This window comes from Ornithodoros turicata, chromosome 2 (genome assembly GCF_037126465.1).
Source record: "Ornithodoros turicata isolate Travis chromosome 2, ASM3712646v1, whole genome shotgun sequence".
In the NCBI taxonomy this organism is placed as follows: Eukaryota; Metazoa; Arthropoda; class Arachnida; order Ixodida; family Argasidae; genus Ornithodoros; species Ornithodoros turicata.
The window spans coordinates 139,857,135-139,877,261 of record NC_088202.1 but is presented as its reverse complement, the minus strand read 5'-3'; the positions used below and the strand labels follow the sequence as shown (position 1 = coordinate 139,877,261).

The window sequence follows — 20,127 nt, the reverse complement described above, 5'->3', positions numbered from 1 at the left end:
AGCGCCCGATGACACGAGCTCCGCTGTTCGAAGCAACCCAAGCAGCACAATGCACTGAAAGTCGAGTACAATAGGGGTGGACGGGTAGGTGGAAGGCCTTGAACAGACTCTTGAAACTAAAGAACATTGATAAGACACATATACCGTCCACTCCTATTGCACTCGACTTTCGGTACATTGTGCTGCTTGGGAAGACTGCGCGCCATTGTAGGAACGTCTTTACGATAAAGTTGCTGGTCTATTTGATTTGATTTGAAAGAGTTTTGTCTTTTGTATCCGTGGGACGCTTGCATTCCGTGGTACGCAGTGCCTTGTCGTTTGTCTTGAGACTACACCGTGAGACTCCGGTAGGGCACGATTTGGGCACCTTCTTACCAACACCACTGAAAGATCCATGCGTCCCGCGCGTTAATTAAATATAGTTGTTTGCGCCTGTCCGAAAAGCGCCAACTCAGAGAAAAGAACTTGGTGCAACTGGGTGACCCCTTACAACTCCATGACCTTAGACTCTTATGACCCCAGCGGACAGTGCTTATGACAGCAAACGTTGAAGGTCCTATGCGATGTCTTATTCACGCAAATCGTCCACGTGCATAGCCGAGGCATATACCAACACTAACATGAAGAACACAGTGTGACTAGGATCGCAGTAATTAAGTATTGTGTGTTTTTCTGTCTGTAAGTAATTAGGCATTTCTTTTTCTAGTACACTCTTACCGCCTAACGAGTCGTTCATGTGTTATTACTGCTTGAAACAATATATACATATCCCTTTGTACACCCTAAACAGCAATATAATTCGATATTACCGCAACCTCAACGCAGGTGAATCCCTGTATCAGGGCAAACGGACCAATACCAAGCTGACGGAAAAGCTCTATCGCCGACATCCAGATTGTGTGAACACTCAGCAAGATATATTGTGGAAGACGAGATGTCGTGGAAACATCGCAGGCTTCAGCATAATACACTGGTTTCCCACATCTGTACGCTAAACTTTCCCAGGTATGGAGCTGCAAATCACTGAACACATGGGACGTTACTTGTGAACCAGCACCATGAAATTTGCAATGCGTAGCAGAGCGTTGCTTGATTCGAATGCCAATGAAACATGCCTGCACAGGTGTAAGTGGGCAATGTAGTTATTGCGTCTTCAGCGAAGGTAGCAGCTCGCTCAAGAACTAATCACGTCAGTGTCCTAACCCTATTATTTTTCGTTGCGGTCCCGTACGCGCTCTTTCCTTCCTTCATTGGGTACGAGGAATTATATATCACGAGATACCTTCCATAGGTATACGATGCGATAGTATTTAGAATGTGCCGTAAGTTGCATGTGATAGCGATATGTGACATGAGAGACAGCTGAATAAGACCTCACTGCAGGACGAACTGCACTGCCCAATGTGGGGACACAAGGCATTGCTACCCTTCTATACAGGACCATCAGCGGACATATCAGTCCGTGGCCAGATCAATGTGTCCATCCTGTGAAGAATTCTGCGAAACGATGTGAGAACAATTTTGTAATACATTTAGCCGACAGACACACCGCCAAGTTCGAACGTACTTGGTGTTAACCTCAGTGATGGTCCCGTGTTCAACCGGATACCTTTGTTGCTTTCAGGATCTTCGGCTGACTCGACGCCATCCATGTCTCCAGCATGCAGGGAAGGATCTTGCGAACGTTAACTAGCGGCAAAGAGAACAGACGACAGCGTCCCGATGGCCTTCTCATAGGCGTGCCTTTAAAGTGGCGCACATGCCCGTTAGCTGGTGCTGAAACTCGATACAAATAAAAAACGTTAATGCGGAAAGTTGGTACATGCTCAAGCCATACAGCGCAACAACGAGGACAAGAAGGATCAGACAAGCACAGGCGCTGACAAACAACTGAAGTTCGTTCTGCAACCGCAGGAAATTGAGGGGGAGTATATAGAAGGGAAATGAAGCTACACAGGTCGCACGTTTAGATCAAGGCGCGATTAGGTATATAGGCAACCACCCGTTCTTGAAGATCAATGGATGGTGCACTGACACAGCTTTCTTGTCTGTTGCAGATCGTGAATGCCTCATATATCTCCCTGGTGCGTTGATCCCTGTATCTAGCAATAAACCGCGTGCTCCCTAAGTGTGGCGCGCTGCCACAGGCCGCGCAGTGGAGCGCGAGATTGCTTCCCGTCCCTGATTTCAGGGAATTAGCGTGTTCACGAAGCCTGTCATTTATGCACCTCCCCGTCTGCTCTACATACGACTTCCCACAGGTCAACAGAATGTCATAAACGACGCCACTGCGGCGGCTCACAAACGACTTCCTGTGACTGACCCCGCATGAAGGTGCTGCCTGCTCCTCTGTGTTCACCCGCACGCACAGCCCCCCAAGTTTGCCTGGTGCAGAAAATACCACCCTTACACAAACACGCTCTGCAGCCTTCCTGATCCTGTGAGACACTCCGTGCACATATGGAATCACCGCTGTCCTAGAACGCTCCTCGTCTTCTCGCTCCCTTGGAGTGCCCCGCCTAACCTTCCGCAGGAGATTCTCAGCGGTGCCACTCGGCGAGAGTAGGGGTTAACCAGATTAATAGAAGCACTAGCGTAGGCACGTGAAAAACACGAACGACTCGATTTTTTGCGTTATGTGTATCTTCGTCCTCCCGTGCCTTGGGGTATTCATTCCATTGTCAGCGTCCCATGACTTTGTGCCATCTAACATGTGCCAGAAGTTCGTGCCGGGAGCGACTGAAGCAAATATTTCACACACTTTAGGTAACACCATATGGACTCCAATGATTTATAATGCACATAATAAACTGTACCGCTCATGTACGCAAATAGTAAAGAGAGAGTTCGGTTTTTAACGCACTACCCGTGAAAAGGAAAATCTATGAACTGTGCTCGGAGTGCTACCCCTTTAACAATTCTTGTGCTCGTTGTGATGTGTAATCTCCATTTACGGCACGTTGTATGTGTTGTGATTGTTTGCTTCAGTTTTCTACATGGCAGAACTACACAGGCCCAGCCTTGACCGTATTAGTAGATATTAGTTTCTCCTCGGGTTTGCACGATATGTGTGCGTCGGCCCGTGGCAGGTAGGTGAGTATGTCGGCACAGTTCCCTTAGAAGTCGGCCCAGGACGCACATTCCCCCAGGGCGTGAGTCGTGACGTTCCCCACATACGTGATTCCGACAATGGCAAGCCCTTTCACCACACACCACCACCACCACCACCACCACCACCACCACCACCAGGGAAGCAATGTATCGAGTGCTTGCTACGGTATAACTGCATGTTGAGGACCTGTGCCCGATCACAGTAGGAGACACAGGCACCATGGACGGGACAAATAGATCGCAGGCTAATACAACCACGCTCCAAATTTCAGACCACTACTGGGTGACACACTGGGACCCCGTTGGCTAGCAGTGTATATAAATTTTGTCAATAAACAATCACTAAACTCCTGTCCGGTTGTTGTTTTGCACGGCAAAAGTTGGGTTCACTTAGGGACATTCTGTGGAACGAGTTAAAATACGGTACCTCTGCAAAGTCATGGCTGATGTCCTGGCCAGTGGCGTCACTAGAGGGTGCGGTCCGCACCGGGTGAAGCGATGTAAGGGGTGACGCGCCGCAACCAATACTGCCGCTTCCTCCCGTTCTCTGTGGCATGATGACGCCAAAAACTTCTGCGAGGCACTTTTTTTTTCTGAGTGTGGTGTAATATATTTATTTATCGTGAATCGCCTGGTACGGAAAGGTATCCGTTAATGGGGGCATGGGGTGGGTGGGTGGGGAGGGGGGGGGGTGACGCAAAGAGCTCCCGCACCGGGTGACGCGTACCCTAGCGACGCCACTGGTCCTGGCCACGTCTTCTTCCTCCTTCTTCTCCTCCACCACCACAACTGTTACGGACTGACCTACGCGGCTGTCGACATTGGCGGACTCTATAAAGCTATCGCTTAACTACATGTATAACATTGAATCAGGTCGGGTTCGTAAGCTCTTCTTTGCATATGATGTTGAAGCAATAGTTAAGATTACCCTACACCTAAGGCACTTGTCCGTAGTGCCATGGGTGGGACCATGGACCTACAAAAAGATTATGTATAGTGCGACGCACTTTTGAGGTCTCGTCGCCTACGAGAAGGTTATTGAAGTGGTTTTCTCTGCGGAAATTGACTTTTGAAAACTCTGTCGTTATGCGTCCCATCATACGAGAACGCTTCCAGTTTCTGATGTAACTTCTAAGCTCCATGATTTAGGCGGGCCTGTGCGATGGGCGAAAAACACACGACACGACACGTGTGTGTTTTCTATGTTTTTTCCCCTTGTCATGGAGCTTATCCACCAGCTAGCTTGCCTCTACGCCATCTTATCTATAACTTGTAAGTCGTGGATGTCTTTCACATCATGGGTAAGGCAGCAATGACGGCATAGAACACACCTTGGGTAGGCTTTCTCGTTGTATTACAGAAAGTGTTTCATTCCTTATTTATTTATTTATTGATTTTTTCAACAAGTCGTGCCACCTACTTCGCCCAGCGGGGTTAACGCTCTCTGGGCCAGTTTCACAGATCACTGTGCTTTCATCTGCCCGATAGTGTGTGCAAAGAACTCAAGCGGGTAGCACAACTAAAGTTAGGAGGGGCAATGGGACTTTGCGTGTAGGTAGTCGTCATCTTAATCGGTCACTCGTATATTCATATAGTTTTTGCAGTTTACATATTGCTAACTCCAAGTGAAGCTGCCTTCACTGTTTGTTCGAGTCCCTCCATTCACTTGCAATGGAAATAAACCTGGAATTTGAGTTCACCCTTCCACTTATTTGTCACTTCTTTTCAGACTTGGTTTCGCGTGCACTTCGAACGCTATGAGGTCTGCCGAATCGTTTCAAGGAATTTAGTTGCGGTTTCAGGAGACTAAACGGCACAAAAAGAAAAGAGAGGAAAGTTGGAAATTCACGGGCTCAACGTGACACACTTTTAGCACGTACGAAGAAGAAGAATATTCTGCTTTGTCTACGGCTCGGTGTTGAAGTCTGTCTCTGCGATCGTACGTTTTTCCTCATCTGGAATTTTTATCGTTTGTTTCGAACACACCTTACCTTCAATATTCGTTTGGATAGGCTGCGACAAGGTACGTTATGAAGCTTTGCGCTACATCAATTGGCTTTGTGTGGACGTGCGTTCGAATTGGGCCTATGGTTTGTTTTAGAGATAACAATTGGTTCCGTCAGAACTAATTGAAGGCATTGAGTAGGTCAGTTGACTAGGTCAGCTTAGGATGCGGTTTTCAAGCAGTTTGCACTTACCCGAGAGTTATTTGCGTTCGCGTATCGTGCTAGAGGTGTTGAAGTTTTGCAGTCCACGCTTCCTACTGAAATATTTCATTAGCAAAATGACGGCCAGCTGCTGACACGTCTTTCGCTGAATATGACCGCGTAAAAGAGCCGGAAGCAAATGCGGAATGTAGTAGGAATAGGTTTAGGATAGATCGTCATGGCATGCGGCCGACTGACGCAGGCACATGCTAGTAGCCTGCGGTAGGATTAAGTTGGGGTTAGATTGCTATTATGCCGCAGTGAACAAATTCATGACGGTCGTTTTCGTCCGTTGCAAGATTTGTCGTCTGCTTCACTCGTTTCGGTGTTCATTTATGGACGACAAACGTGTGACGCCACGCGAAGACCGGCTTCTGGTTATATTTGCTGCGGTGAGCAAGAAGCGGGAGGAACGCGTCGGCTGATCAGTGCCCACCAGCACGCTTTGCGCGTCGTCGTCAAATAGTCGATGACGTAGGGGTTCGGGTAGTCTATGCTTTCCCGAAATCCATTTTCTCGAAAAAAATTCATGTTATCCTGTGACATACGTTTATTTACAACTAACTAAACAAAATAGGCAGCAAAAGTTGCATTTTATATATTTTTTTTCAATTTCTTCCTGCTGTTCCTTTCGTTCAGCTAGGGCGCTGAAGTAGTAAGGAAGGGAAGAGATATATGGCGAATTCCCTTGGTCCAGGTGCGGCAACTCTGCGTAGCTTTCGGAAATTAGTAGCCTTGCGCCCGCGCCACGTGACAGTTGTCACCAGAACATGAGTGCCCAGAAGCGAACGGTTTTAGTCGCTTGGTTCACAATAGGGGCATCGCGGTCGCTCGTGTTGCGGTTTCGACGTCCAAAATTCGAAGCGGTTCGCAGTCTGGTTCGCGAACCGCTTCAACACTTCCGTTTTATATCTCCCATACAACTGCTTTTATCAGGAATTGCGTGGTTATTAGCGCACTTCCGCTTTGTCATTTTGAGCAACCAGTTACTCCGTCTAGCAAGAGATTGGAGAAATGGATAAATACTTGGAAATAGGGTCCACGCTGATGAAGCGGTGTAGTCCTGCTATTGGGTCTTCCCCAGATCACCTTTTTTCAATGACACAGTGCCAGCAAGGTACACTTAAAGAAAGCCAAATAAGATAGACAGCATTTTGCATCGACTACGGTACTGATCCGGCACACTGCATTCGCAATGAGACTCCATCTGAAACCGTACTGAAGCATGCCTAAAACATCTACCAGTTTTGCTCTGCCCGGGCTCACAGCAGTGTACCAGTTAAGTCGGACTCATGCTGTCTAGTTAACGTTCGCTTCCGGAAAGAGTTGGCTGCGCCATCGCAAAATTGTTTCCGCTTTGCTTTCCTCCCGCGCTTTAAGGAAGTAATGTAATGAGCGCCAGCTTGCAGGGCATAATATCATAGGGCAAAGCCATTATTTTCATTCCCAGCGATCTGGAAAACTGCAGTAAGCTTGTCAAATTTGTTGATTGCAATCAATTCTTCGACTATTACTGTAGGGAATGACATCATTTTGGACCAAATATCGCGGGCGGGTGTGCCGAGGGAAGCGATTTTGTTGCATCTCCCATAAACTCCTATGTATAGAAAATCTGACAAACTTTAATTGCCCCAAAATCAATGGGTCGCGTCAGGCCTTCAAACATGTCATTCCCTAGATAAACTGGAGGGGAACACGCCTGTACCTGTTTCGTCTCGAAATTTAGCGAGGTTTACCAGAACCCTGGGAACAAAATTTTCCCATAGACTTGTACACTACCAGTAAGCAGGACTACTTTTATTTTTTTCAAACCAACACCAATCATGCAGGCACCGCGTTCTGCGTATGCTCCTTCTGCACATCTCATGTTTCTGACGTTTAAATTTTACTGCTCACGTGTCAAAGGAAATATTGGGGGCTTTCTTAATGACACGTTCTTCTTCGTGGGCTACACAACTGGCGTCCTCTGTTCCTATTTCATTCGGTGGATGACGGCAGGCCACTCACCTTACAGCAGTTGGTAGGAGAGGACGGCAGTCTTGTTTGCCTGGAAACCCAGCGTTTCAAAAAGCGTCCGCCTCCTCTCTGAAGAGCAGACACCGCAGAGCGTGCGTGAGGTGCAAGCCGCGGCGCTCACAAGGAAAACCGCCCTTCAACGTGTTGAAAAAGGCGCTGAAAGCGTGCTTACTATACCGCCTCGTATGACTGCTAGGTGAAAATTTGCGAAATCCATGACATGGAGACCGGTGTATCCTCGTTCGCGTCGCGAACCGGTTACCGCTTTATTTTTACCAGTTCTACTCCGGTTCGGGTTCAACAGTGTCATGAAAATTTCGGGTCGGATTCTGGTTCGGTTCCGGCAAAAATAACCATGGTTTTCGGTTCGGGTTCGGTTCGACACCTTGCTTTTTACAAAAGCAAGTGCCACCTGTGGCACGCAAGGGCTCATGGGAACTCAGAGGGATTTAGAGCGTTACGAGATCGCCAGAGACAGAGGTAGAACAACAACAACAACAATATTCCCGGTGCGCAGAAGCAGCGTCAGGCGGGGTACACAATAACTGAAGCAGATGACGGACCAGTGCTCTCAAACTTCCCATGCTGCTTTGCGCCGCACGCTTGGTGGCGCGCCCATCTTTTTAAAATCGTCTACTGCTCAGAATCGGGCAAAGAAGGTTGCCAGAAAAGGATTACACGAATTCGTTAATACATTCCTGGGTTACTACTGCTTGCTCTGCTGCAGAAACTTTTACTTTTTACAAATAATTATGCCTCGTCCAGTAGTAAAGCCTTATGAACCATCATGCATGGCGTGTTCACGGTTTCTTGCTCATTTCTCTTTTCTAGAAGCCGCGGCATTGTTAGTAAACCGTATGCTATTTCGATTTTACGGCTGGCCTTATCTCGCTACCGCGACATCGCTCTCAGTGACTTGCGGGCTCTGTTCTGCCGCGCAGACAATCCGCCGATTCGCGAAAAACTCGTTACGTTTCACCATACCTCAAAACGGTCCTCACTCACCGTACATAGCGTTGTGACATCGTTGTGACACCGTCACACTAGTGACGTCCGCTAGTTTGGTTGCTCGTGTCTACGTCATCGCATTTTGAAACCAGGTGTGAACATGCCGTTCGTTATTCTCGTTCATTTCGAAAACTGTTTGGGGAAAATTTTTCATTTGGCATTTACACGTAAGAACCGAATACGATTCCAATTTCAAGATTGTCGACAGCCCCACTTTGGCAAAATTAATACACGAATCAATCATTGTTACGTCAGGCCACGCCACCAAAGCCACGGAACATTGTTGTCTTGACATAATAACCCGCAATTATTAGGAAAATGAGAAAGGCCCAACGGAAGGCAGTCGTGTTCTGCCTTGAGCGTCAGTGCTTGTGCTAACTATGGAGTTGAATGTGTTCCCATATACGTATTTAACTTTTCAGGTTGTTTGACCAATGTCTTCAAAAGGCAGTTACGGCATTCTCTCGAATGATGCGTCGTAAGTATGGATCTTCATGATTACCGCGAACTGTTTCCGACACACTCGTCCGAAATCTTGAGCCACTCCGCAAGTATCTCCTACCGGCGCTGTCGGATACGGCAAAAAGTCGATTCTGACGCAAGACCGGTATACTGTACGTAACAGGAAAAGAATGCCATCCATTCCCTGCAGCTTCGGCGGCACAGGGGTGACACAAACCCGCCATTCTTGTAGCTACCGTCAAGTGGGTGCTTTTGGCAAAACTGCCATCTTCCTGTTCGCACGTCATAGAAAACGTCATTTTGTGGTCATGCGACTTTGTTTACATGTTGTTTTGTCGCTTACCGACATATATCCGTCATCATAAAGCCTAGAGGTGAACGTATTTTGCCAGCGTAAGCTATGCAGAGCTTCTTCTGCATCACAGAAGCCGATTTCTCCTTAGTTTAAGTACATTACATCGGCTCAGTAAGTCTCATAACGTCAGTCTCATAAAGTCAGTCTCATAACGCGCGGTCTTCATCACATCTTTGGAAACAGCACGAAGCCTTATGTGCAAAACTATACGCGTATTATCTGCGAGATTATCGGATAAAAATTATTACCCTTACGTCGCATTGTTTACAAACGGTTTGGCCGCCGATCACGGGCGCCGCCATCTTTAAGGTCACGTGTGCCTTGACATTTGCTGTCACGTGCGACCAGGACCTGTCCAGGATGCATTGCGTTCGCCCAGCACGGTTTCGTCTACGGAGCAATACATTGAATGCCACCCCTGTATACGGAACAAAAAAAATGCTATCCACTCCCTGCAGCTTACTCTTTCGGCGGGCAACACAGCCGGTTGTTTGCGGAGCGGCTCCAGCAGTACGTCGCCACCAGTAACGTGACGTTTCGAATTCTATGTTTCAGGGCGGGGGGAGACTTTTTGGAAGATTACTTGGGGTTCTTCGCTTTCCTCTTCGTAGCTGGTAAGGCGAGCCTGTTTGATAAGCTCTGCACACACACACACACATTAACATGATACAGTATTTACCAAGAAGGAACCCACATGCCTTACAAGAAAAAAAAGAATATAAACGAGAATAGTGAGAGGGGGGAGGAAAAACTGACACAGACGAATGCTCAAGGAGAAGTCTCAGTGTGTCCGATTCTCGACGTCTCCCTTGTCTAGGGCAGTGTTTCCCAAACTTTTGACGGTGACGGACCCCCGGAAGCGATGAGAACCAATTCACGTAACCCCCCACCCCCACCCCACCCACCCACTCACACACACCGTCACAGCCAGTGCATAACCAGCAACCTCGTCAGCTGCTGCGTGCTTTCGATACAGCTTCAGAAGCGATTCCGGACTGGTTTCTTCTTCTTGTTTGTATGTGTATGACGCGGACAAACGTGCATTGCAGGACTTTTCTATCAGAAATTAGAAGCTAGCCGTTGAAGCATTCTTGTAGCAATTTTGAACGTTCTGGGTGTTTGGAAATCGGGTAGCATGTACGAGCGGGTGTTTGTGAAGAGGAAAATCCTCACTGAAATGTGAGAGACGGTCGCGGACCCCCAGGGACACTCTCGCGGACCCCCAGGGGTCCGCGGACCACACTTTGAAAAACACTGGTCTAGGGGATTCTTCATCATGTATGCAAGTCATCAGCTCGGTTGCTTCCTTGCCATTCTTTCAGTATAGTCTACGTTATTGCGGAAGGAGGCAGTCCGTCAAAGCCTCGGATAACACCCGACAGATCAACTAGAAATGTTCTGTTAACTCCTGCTATCTGTCTCAAAGGGTTCGTGACAGTTTGATGGGTGAGGGTCACTGGGAGTTTCAGTGGATCGTTTTCACTCAAACGGTTCGCGAACGATTTCGCCCCTGTCCAATCAGAAGATGCCATTCTGAGTCACTCCCTCTTCTAATTGGCCTTCCGCGAAACCGTTCGCAGAACAGTCTGACTCAAAACGATTCATTAAAACTAGCTATAGACCTCTCCCTGTTTGTAAACAAATGACATCATAGTGTTCGACAGCGCCACCAATTTGGTAGAGTTGAACTACGCTCAAAGCTAGGGGGCGAACAAGGTCGCGCCCTCAAGCCACGGGCTTGAGGGGATTACGATGGTCCCTGAAAGGGACGCGACCTTCGGTGCTACTTTTCTTTCAGTAGGATTCGGCGAACAAGTGCCCGTTCGTTGAACCCAGCTTTCCCCTTCCGATTTGTTTCGGTTTCAGTCTGTCTACCAGTTCGTCCTGTCTTGTGTGTGCCTTTTGTCTATGTTTCTGGCTGCGGCGGTGTGAACTTGTCATGTACCGACTTCCCCAACTTCGGACCCTCACTGTCTACCAACGTCATGGTGACGTTTCTCGGGTTGAGGGCAATTGCGTCGTGCACGCGAACTGTTGCAGAAACCGTTGAACGAACTTCCACGTCAAAGTACGAGCGCTATACGGCTATCCTCATTGACTCTTGAGAGCACGTGACGTCATCCTGGGCCTTCACATTGGCAGGGACACTTGCCGTGACGTTGTCCGTGCTCTCAATGGATCTTTTTTTTTTTTTTTGCACAACTGCTTATGCGCGTGCGCCGCAGCGCCGATGACATTGGGTGTTCCAGACAAGGTTATCTCAGTGTTGAATAGATGGCGCTGGATGGGCACGACAGTAGTGAGGACACTGCGCAAAACCGACCGCCTTACTCAAGATCGGTTTTGGTCGGTTATACTGCACACACAGGATCTTCTTTTGGCGCGCGCCGAGGGTGGTTCGCTGGAGGGCCACAAGGATACGATGCAAATGTCAAAAAGGTCTATTTCCCCTTCTGTTATAAAACTTGGAATGTAGGTTCGAATCGATGTGGATACGAATCCTTTACCCGTATCTGGCAAAGCCTTGCAGCTTTCTTCTCGACAATGTGAATAGGTGAACACATGCTTGGGAGCCGCACTTCGGAGTGAAAGCACTTCCATTAGATATTACAATCAATATGCTCTGCTTGGGAAGCATTGTCTACAGGAATTTTAAAACCGCATTTGACGTCTTTCATGTTTGGGTGAAGGCATTTTTATTCGGTGACATGGTACATTGCTGAACGAAAGTTTACGGAACACGCTCTGGCGTATTCCTTCCTCAGAGTGATACGCTAGCAGCGAATGGTACCGTCCAGACTCGCAGACAGGTAACTGGGTTAACTAGGCACATGTCCGCACAGTCCCATTCGTTGCTAGCATGTGTCTCCGAGGAATTAATGCGCTAGGGCATGTTCCGTAAACTTTTGTCGTGCACTGTACAAAACAACGCATGCTATGGTAAGTGTACACGGTTTGTGAGCTTTTAAGCCGGCATGAAATTATGCAGATGTTTGGAAAGGTTCACAGCGACTGCGAAGTGACGTGCTAAAACCCAAATCTATCCATAGAGAGAAAAATAACACGCCATCCGTGACACACCGCCAGTTTCTAAGTACAGCACATGTACTTTTTTGTCACAAAAAAAAATGTGGAAGGTTTCATTTGCGCTTGAAATTCAAAGGGCCTTCCTTCCCCAAAAGAGCGCACATTTCGTTTCTAGAACGCGTCTATATGAATATGTACAGTCTTCATGTGTACGTGTCTACACTATAAGTCTTCATAAGCCCTTGCTCGGACACTTAGTAAACGCTGGGTTTGCATGTATATGCTTGAGCCTCCCTTTCGTGTTTGCGGCAGCGTGCCTGAAGACAATCCAGCGCCAGATCCGCATCCCCTACACGACAGTGGTGTACATCCTGACGACAGTGCTCATCTGCTCCCTCGTAATGATGAAAGGCGCGGGCGAGAGGACATTCAAGGTGTCTACGGGGGTCGTGGGCCTCGTCGGCACGCAGGCCATTCGGATTTTCGTGCCAGCCTTCGTCGTCCATTCAACACAGGGCATCAATAGCTACATATTTCGCCGATGCCGCTTCGAGATCATGGTCTTCTCCATCGGAACCTTCAGTAAGCATTTGGTACACTTCAATGCACGAGACGGCATAATCCCTCGCGAAAGCCTTTGCGGATTAATTCGTAACGAGTCCGCCTACGGACTCCATGGTTGCGAGGATGCCGAGACTAGTAGTCGCAAGCAGGGAAGCTAAATGTGCACTGAGATATCGGCACAAGTTAGCAAAGTTCCACTGTAGGATCAGTTCCCATTGAACCGTTATTTCGGAGGGCAAAAAGGCAACATGTTCCTGCATCGTGACCGCAACCATGTTTTCCACGGTAAAAGCCTTACGCAAAACGCCTTGAGGGTTGTCTGAAAGGAAGGCGGGAGGAATGATTTTGAAAGTGAAGTTCTGCGCAATTTCTGACAGGTATATCGGCAGGCATGGCGTACTTGTACGCTCGGAAGATAGCCGATGACACATGGAAGACGAACGAATGTATTTTCTTCGGTCTGTTTCTCTGCTGTGTCGAACGCATGCCGCTCAGCGATGTCCTCTTCGATGAAGGTAACAGCGTTTTTCCTCTTTTTTTTCTAATACAGGAAATTACGATATAGTATCAACGCCGATAGAATGCGTCAAAATGCTGTTGAATGCCATTCTCATTTACCTATTCTACGGGGTTCGCAAAGATAAACTTTGGGGTCTGTAACTAAGATAAAACAAATAAGAACAGCGTCGGGAGGCTAAAGTAGATGTTAGAGGACGTATTATGCCCCAAAATTTTATGTCTATACTGCCATTTGGTCCATTTCTCTGTGGATAAATCGAAAATTGAAAAAACCGTCGCTGCCTCATCGACTATACCCGTGTTTCAGCTCATTTCCGTCAGATGGCGAAGCGGTCGAACGCGGCGTTGCAGACGACATCGAAACCAAGTGAACTTGTGGAATTGGATGCAGAGTCGTACTCTGCAACGCCGCGTTCGACCGTTTCGCCATCTGACGGAAAGAAGCTCAAAACACAGGTATAGCCGTTTAGGTAGCGGCGTTTTTTTTTTCAATTTTCACGATTTATCCGCAGACAAACAGACCAAGCGGCGTTAACGACATAAAATTTTGGGGCATAATACGTCCTCTAACATCTACTTTAGCTTTCCGACACTGTTCTTATTTGTTTTATCTTCATAACAAACCCAGAAGTTTATCTTGGCGAACCCTGTACATCCACGAGGTCTAGAGAAACAAGATCTACGCTATGACGTGTTTCGCAATACTATTCACTACGAGGTTTGTGGGCCCGCTATGATGGTAAACATATCGCTGAAAGAGGTTTCGCGAACGGCTGGCAGTCACTCTCTCATTACAGAATCCAAATTGTTTCGATATAATACGTCATGTCTTCACAATACCTTTTTGTAGATGCGTCCGACGTTGCACAAATGTAATTTTCTTTCGTGTTTTATTTCATTCCGACATTGCATTGTACAATTTAATATCTTTACGATATGCTCTCGCAGGCCGGTACCCGGTGATCGCTACCATGATCCAGTCAGAAGCCCTGTTCAGCACGGCCATTATGTGGTTCCTGTACGGCCTGTTGTCTGACTCCGCGGATGTCGACGGCAGCCCGAACCGTGAGTCTATACAGAACTACAAAGAATCTTCAGATCGGGAGCCGTCGACATTTCGAACAGAGCCTGAAAATATCGACGGCTTCCTTGACTGAGGCTTCGGTCTTCCCTCGCCGAATCAATGGATTACTTTTCGATAAACAATCATGGTTTCACTTGTGGGACATTTGGTAGCCGAGATGGTAATTCTTCGTCCAAGTCAATCTCCCTTTTATCAGAATCTCTGATAATCCTCCTCGAGTAACCTCAGCTGCTTACACAGAAGTTTCACAAAAAGTCTAGCCCTGAGATGTAATACCGCTGACTTGAGGCTCAGTGTAAAGGTCCAGTCAAAAAGAATTGAAAGCATCCCTCAAAGTATTCTAAACTTAACTAGCCCGCAACGTCTTGATTTTTTATCGTTTAAGAACGACCAATCCGTGTTTAGGGTGGTTTCCCGAGGTGCAGAGGTCCCCCTGGTGCTTACATGACACAGGACCTCATCAGTTCTTGCTTCTTTTACAGAGAACAGTCCGTTGGTGTTCCCTTTCCAAAACCAGGTTCTTGCGCTGCTTGTAGGAGCTCTGATGGGTGGTATGGCGATGATGGCACTACGCGTGATTCCTTTCGGCAGTGAGGCGGCTGTCATGGTGATTGTCTGCTTCACCTACCTCACCTATTTCTTCCTCGAGACATTGGGCAGCTCTGGTGTAACTGGTGTCATCGCCTACACGATGATTATCAACACCCACCGTTTCATCTCGTGCACGGAGCTCCAGGACACCCTCGAAGAGTGGGTCTTAAAACACAGTTCTTACCATATTGTCACGGATAAAAACAGACGAGCGAGACGGCGAATAATCGCCGAACGCTTTATTCTGGCTGCTTAGCTGGCTAACACAAGAGCGGTAGCTCTTAGACAGAACCACGGTAAAGAATGCTCGGTCTGGGAGCTCACAAGCTTTTATATACAGCGGCGAACATTGTAGAAAGCGCGCGTCGGTGAAGAAGTAGAGAAGCTTCTCCAAGGTCGTCGATCCGTCCATGGGATTGATGTGAGCGAAGAACAGATGCTTCTGGAAGCATCGCTCGGTAATCAGCGCGGCGTGTCGTGGTTCTCAGCCCGTCGCTCGACGCCTCCCCGCCTGCTGCCGCTGTAGTGTGCGGTCGCTTTAAAGATGATACGTGGCAATATAGTGTGGGTTAAGACGTAGGGAGAATGGCAGCACATTATCCCATTAGGCCGTGCGACGTCATCCATAGAATGCCGCCTATTGAAACGACAGTTAATGTGTGGCTCAAGCAATTGAGCAATGCATGTGCTATCGCTGCTTTTGTGGAAGCAGATTTCATGTGGGATATTACGTGACCTTGTCCACCTACAAACTCCGCTGGAAGCAGTTGGGCCCTCTAGCGACTTCCCGTTGCTTTTAACGGTGTCTCGAGAGTTTAGACATTTGATTATCGGTTAGGTGACTCTAGCTGTCAATTCCCTTACAGCTATTGGGCCGTGCTGTTTGATGTGACGGGAACCTTCTCGACGTTCGTGGCGGCGTCGTACACAGCCCGCTTGCTTTCGAACTATCACATGGGGTTCGACTTCGCCGACATGTTCTTATGCTATGTTTTGAAAATGTGCATTCGGTGAGTACCAAAAACGTTCGGGGCATATAGCTTTGTCTACAGATGCAGTGCAGGTCATTTCATGATCCCTATACAGATTCGTGGCCGTCTCCTTGCTGTATCCCGTGATTGGGCATTTCGGCTATCGCATTTCGGCCAGGCAGGCGCTCCTCCTCATCTGGATGGGAGTTAAGGGAACCTACGTCATATCCCTCGCAACGCTCTATCACATCGTCAACACCGACACCCACACAGAAAGCGTTGCAAAGGTAGATATCGCAAATATAAAATTATCTGCGTTGCTGTCTAGACCTTTCGCTCACACGGTGCGTATTCTAGCGCGTTGAATGGTGCGTGAAAATATAGAGTAAGCGCAAAGACAGTACCCAGTGAACCCTCGTTAATATGACCCCCGATAATATGACATACACACTTTATGACCGTTTTTTTGGGGGGAACCGTTCCGCCGCCATCTAAATCCATCTCGTTAGTATGACAATCCGCTTATCCGACTGTGATCCGAGATTTTTGTCACAAGTAGGGTCAAACACAGGTATTATCTTCTCGTTATTATGACCACGTCACATGACCCGCAGAGTAGCCCCAGGGAGAGGCTGCACACGTACCTCAGGCAGAGGGTGACACGTGTAGTAGTAGTAGGGCGCCAAGGTTTGGGATGACTCCTGATGTTGTTGACTTCGGAATTACTCACAGCGCTTTTCAGATGTGTCAAAGCACTGTAGTGCTTAAAACAGCAGTGACCACGAGACCAGGTCACACTGTGCTGCTGCTGATGTTGTGCACCGAAGAATGGCAAGAACGAAGTGGTCTCTGAGGTCAGCGTATTGTGGGTTTCTCGTTAGTATGACAATTCGCCTTATGACCAAAACCTGCGGGAACGGTGGTGGTCATATTAACGAGGGTTCACTGTATACACAGGGCGAACCATGATCACCTTGATCTCTGGCACTGCGTAAAAGTACAACACTAATGCTGTCAAGACTAATGCCTGGTTCACACTGCAACTTCTCTCCGTTGCGGATACGGTACAGATTGGGTGCGGATGCGGTTGTGGTATATGACACGCTATTCAGACGCATGCGTTTTGATACAAAAGAGCCAGTGTGTGACCAATCATTTTTCATTTCATTTTTCGTCTACGCTCATTGGTCAGCTGCATAGCCGGAGGTAATCCGTACCGCATGGGGTTCAGTCGAGCCAAACTCTTGCGCGCGCATGCTTTTTTGGGTCGCCGTGCTTCGTTGCCATTGCTATACCGTACCGCACCCGTGGCGCGTGAAAATGCAACAATACGAACCAGGCATAATGATGAGGCTGCAGGAACAAAAACGCACAGCCATTTCCATTGGCTGTACTGCACGGCCGCGCAGCATGAAATCAAGGGCGGTCTTGACTGTATCCCGTACGCAAGACCGCTCCTGTGCTCCGTTGCTCATCACTAATCGCTTCCCGCAGTAATATAGTAAATAATATAATAACATAGTAATAAGGCAAAATGCGTTACCATGTGGGGCGACACTTTGAGGATAAGGACAAGCATACGACAATTTCAACATAAAATTTAGGTAGTTTGTTGTGTCATGGCCAGTGCAGCGCATAGAAAGTGTACAGGTTGCTGCTTCAAAGTAACCGTTTCGAGAGGCCGACAATGCCTCCCTGTAAGAATGGATGCGAAGAAAGTTGTGGTTTTAACCGAGCCTTATATTCTCCAGTCTTTCATGTTCATCGTGTGCGACATGCTGCTCACTCAAGCCATCAATGTGTCCTTCTTGCCTCAACTGCTCAGCGCACTGGGTAAATTATACGTCCTCGAATTTGTGCTTCTATACCGGGTGTTTTACGATGGCTGAACGATTCGTAGACAGGTAGCGCTGTTGAATAGCTTTTTTTTCGACATCGGTCAGGGGCTGAGCTGTGAGCGAGTCATTTGCACACGCTCATTAATTAATTCTTAACTTAACTAATTTCGCTTCGACGCTCTTTTTTACCGATCAGAACCACGAGCAAAAAATATACCAGCAAAGCAAATAAATAAGTGTCGATAAGTGCGTCAAGCAATAGTGCCGATTTTTCGAGTAATTGGTTGCTGTTCACATATTTCTCACGCGGAGCAGTGTACCAAGGCACTCATTCACTCTGTAGTCTGGTTGCTAATTACGTGTTCATTCGCATAGTTCAAACAACGGAGTTGAGGTATTGAGGACTCTTCGGTATCGGCTCTCCTTCACCCGACTGGTACGCAGCGCTGGCTGTGCTGTCGTTCCGTAGGTGACGTTGGGTACTTTCATCGTGATGATGACGAATCCACCCCGAACGATGGGTACTACAGGTTTTCCTGCCCATTTTAGACCAAGGGCCATCTGACTTAATCCGGGTGTCATCTGAAATAATCCAGGTGATATTCAATTTAATCCGAGTGCCACCTGAATTAATCAATGGTGTTTTAGGCACTATTACCGTCTATTCACACCAGGGACGTCCCCGTAGAGTATTCTAGTGGAAGGAAAAGTAAAAAAAAAAACTGACTGACTGAAGTTCCTGCCGTGTCTTATTTTGCACATTCTCACGACGTCCAGATACGACGACGAGTTGGAGCGGGAGTATAGCAAACGATGCCACTGGTGCTGTCGTCTGCTACAGAATATCTTACGACTACGCTGCAGGAGGCGCGTGATGTCCTTCCGTGCTCTTCAAACCACAGGGAATATATCCTGCGGGAGAATCACAAGATATTCGTTCACAGACGACAGAACCACTGGCGTCGTCTGCTATGAGCATAATGCCTTTTCGCTTTCTCTTAACTGCGTGGAATATCCTGCAGATCAGTCACAAAATATTCCTCAGCACACGACATGACCAATGGTGTCGTCTGCTATACTTCGCTCCAACTCCCGATATCTTGGCGCAGTGTGGATACTCAACATAAGACGCAGCAGAACTTAAGTCCCGTAAGCAGCTTTTTACGTTTCCTTCCACTACATGTCTGTAGAATAGTCTGCGGGGATGTCCCTCGTGTGAATACACGGTTATAGTGCTTAAAAACACCGTGGATTAATTCAGATGGCACCCGGATTAAAATGAATGGCATCTTGATTTTTTCAGATGGCGCCCGGATTAAATTGAATGGCGCTTGGATTATTTCAGATGGCACCTGGACTAATTTAGGTGACGCTTGAACTAAAATGGACGGGAAAACCTGTAGTCGTTTAGAGGAGCAGGACCGAGGCGTTCTTTATCTTCCGTTATCCCCGCGTGTGAACCAGGTGGCTGAGCACTGTAATTGGCAGCCGGATAGCCGAGCGGAAGAGCCCATTAGTACACTGCTCCGCGCAAGAAATATGCAAATTAAAATTAACTACTCGCAAAATCACCAGTCCCGGCGGTTTTCATTTTATTTTTATTTCGTTTCGTTTCGTTTTACTGTAATATTTTTCGCTTGAGGTTCCGATCGGTAGAACATATTTCGAATGCGTTCGAAGTGCAGTTTAAAAGTTTACTTAGTTTAGTTTTGTTTAGTTTATTTTGTTTATTTTATTTTATTTTATTTTATTATTTTATTTTATTTTATTTTATTAATGAGCGTGCGCAAATGGTCCATAAGTTGGCAAATGGCAATGGTCCTCGGTTGGCAAAATGGAGCGAGCGTCAGTTCTTGGTCGATGTCTCAGGGATGCTCAATGAGGAAAAAGCTTTTCGATATAGCGCTTCCTGTTTGCGAATTATTCAGCCGAGAGACCTTTCCGAGACATTCAATATAGTTCCTACATACATACCTCATCACACATGGTGACAATACTGCTTTTGACGGTCCAGGCTTCTCGGATGTGTCCGAGGTTGATTGCAACACAATGAAGGATGCCGTCATGTACATCCAGGAGGTTGCCGACAACGCTGCAGCCATCAACCACAATGACCCTTATTTTCTCCTGGCCGACTGGAGATGGGTTCGAAAGCGTACGCACGTCGTAAACCCTCTCGAGGCATCCTTTCGTTTCCAGAGAAGCAGAAACAGAGTGAGTGGCTGTGGTTTATTACACCATGCACACATTACACTGCACACGGGATGATTGGAGGACAAAATAATTATTTTTCCACGTGTAATACAAACCCTGGAACAATGGAACAAACTTGGAGGTCGTCCTCCGCCGTCAGAGGAAGTGGGCGCCACAGGCA

At 47.5% G+C, this 20,127-nt stretch overlaps 2 protein-coding genes across 2 annotated transcripts in view; both read left to right on the top strand.

Annotated features, from left to right (window-relative positions):
- Positions 1-1,814, top strand: part of LOC135385087 (hemicentin-1-like) — a 118,647-nt gene extending 116,833 nt beyond the window's left edge. The window contains exons 13-15 of the mRNA XM_064614263.1: positions 826-1,005; positions 1,384-1,509; positions 1,625-1,814. The gene's annotated coding sequence lies outside the window, so the exon portion shown is untranslated. The remainder of the gene's footprint in view (positions 1-825; positions 1,006-1,383; positions 1,510-1,624) is intronic.
- Positions 1,815-7,796: 5,982 nt separating this feature from the next.
- LOC135386228 (uncharacterized) overlaps positions 7,797-20,127 on the top strand; it is a 28,150-nt gene continuing 15,819 nt past the window's right edge. The window contains exons 1-10 of the mRNA XM_064616041.1: positions 7,797-8,820; positions 9,715-9,773; positions 12,499-12,768; positions 13,128-13,265; positions 14,218-14,334; positions 14,836-15,103; positions 15,811-15,954; positions 16,031-16,202; positions 17,667-17,748; positions 19,768-19,967. Of these exons, the coding sequence (XP_064472111.1) occupies positions 8,777-8,820; positions 9,715-9,773; positions 12,499-12,768; positions 13,128-13,265; positions 14,218-14,334; positions 14,836-15,103; positions 15,811-15,954; positions 16,031-16,202; positions 17,667-17,748; positions 19,768-19,967 (1,494 nt within the window). The 5' untranslated portion in view covers positions 7,797-8,776. The remainder of the gene's footprint in view (positions 8,821-9,714; positions 9,774-12,498; positions 12,769-13,127; positions 13,266-14,217; positions 14,335-14,835; positions 15,104-15,810; positions 15,955-16,030; positions 16,203-17,666; positions 17,749-19,767; positions 19,968-20,127) is intronic.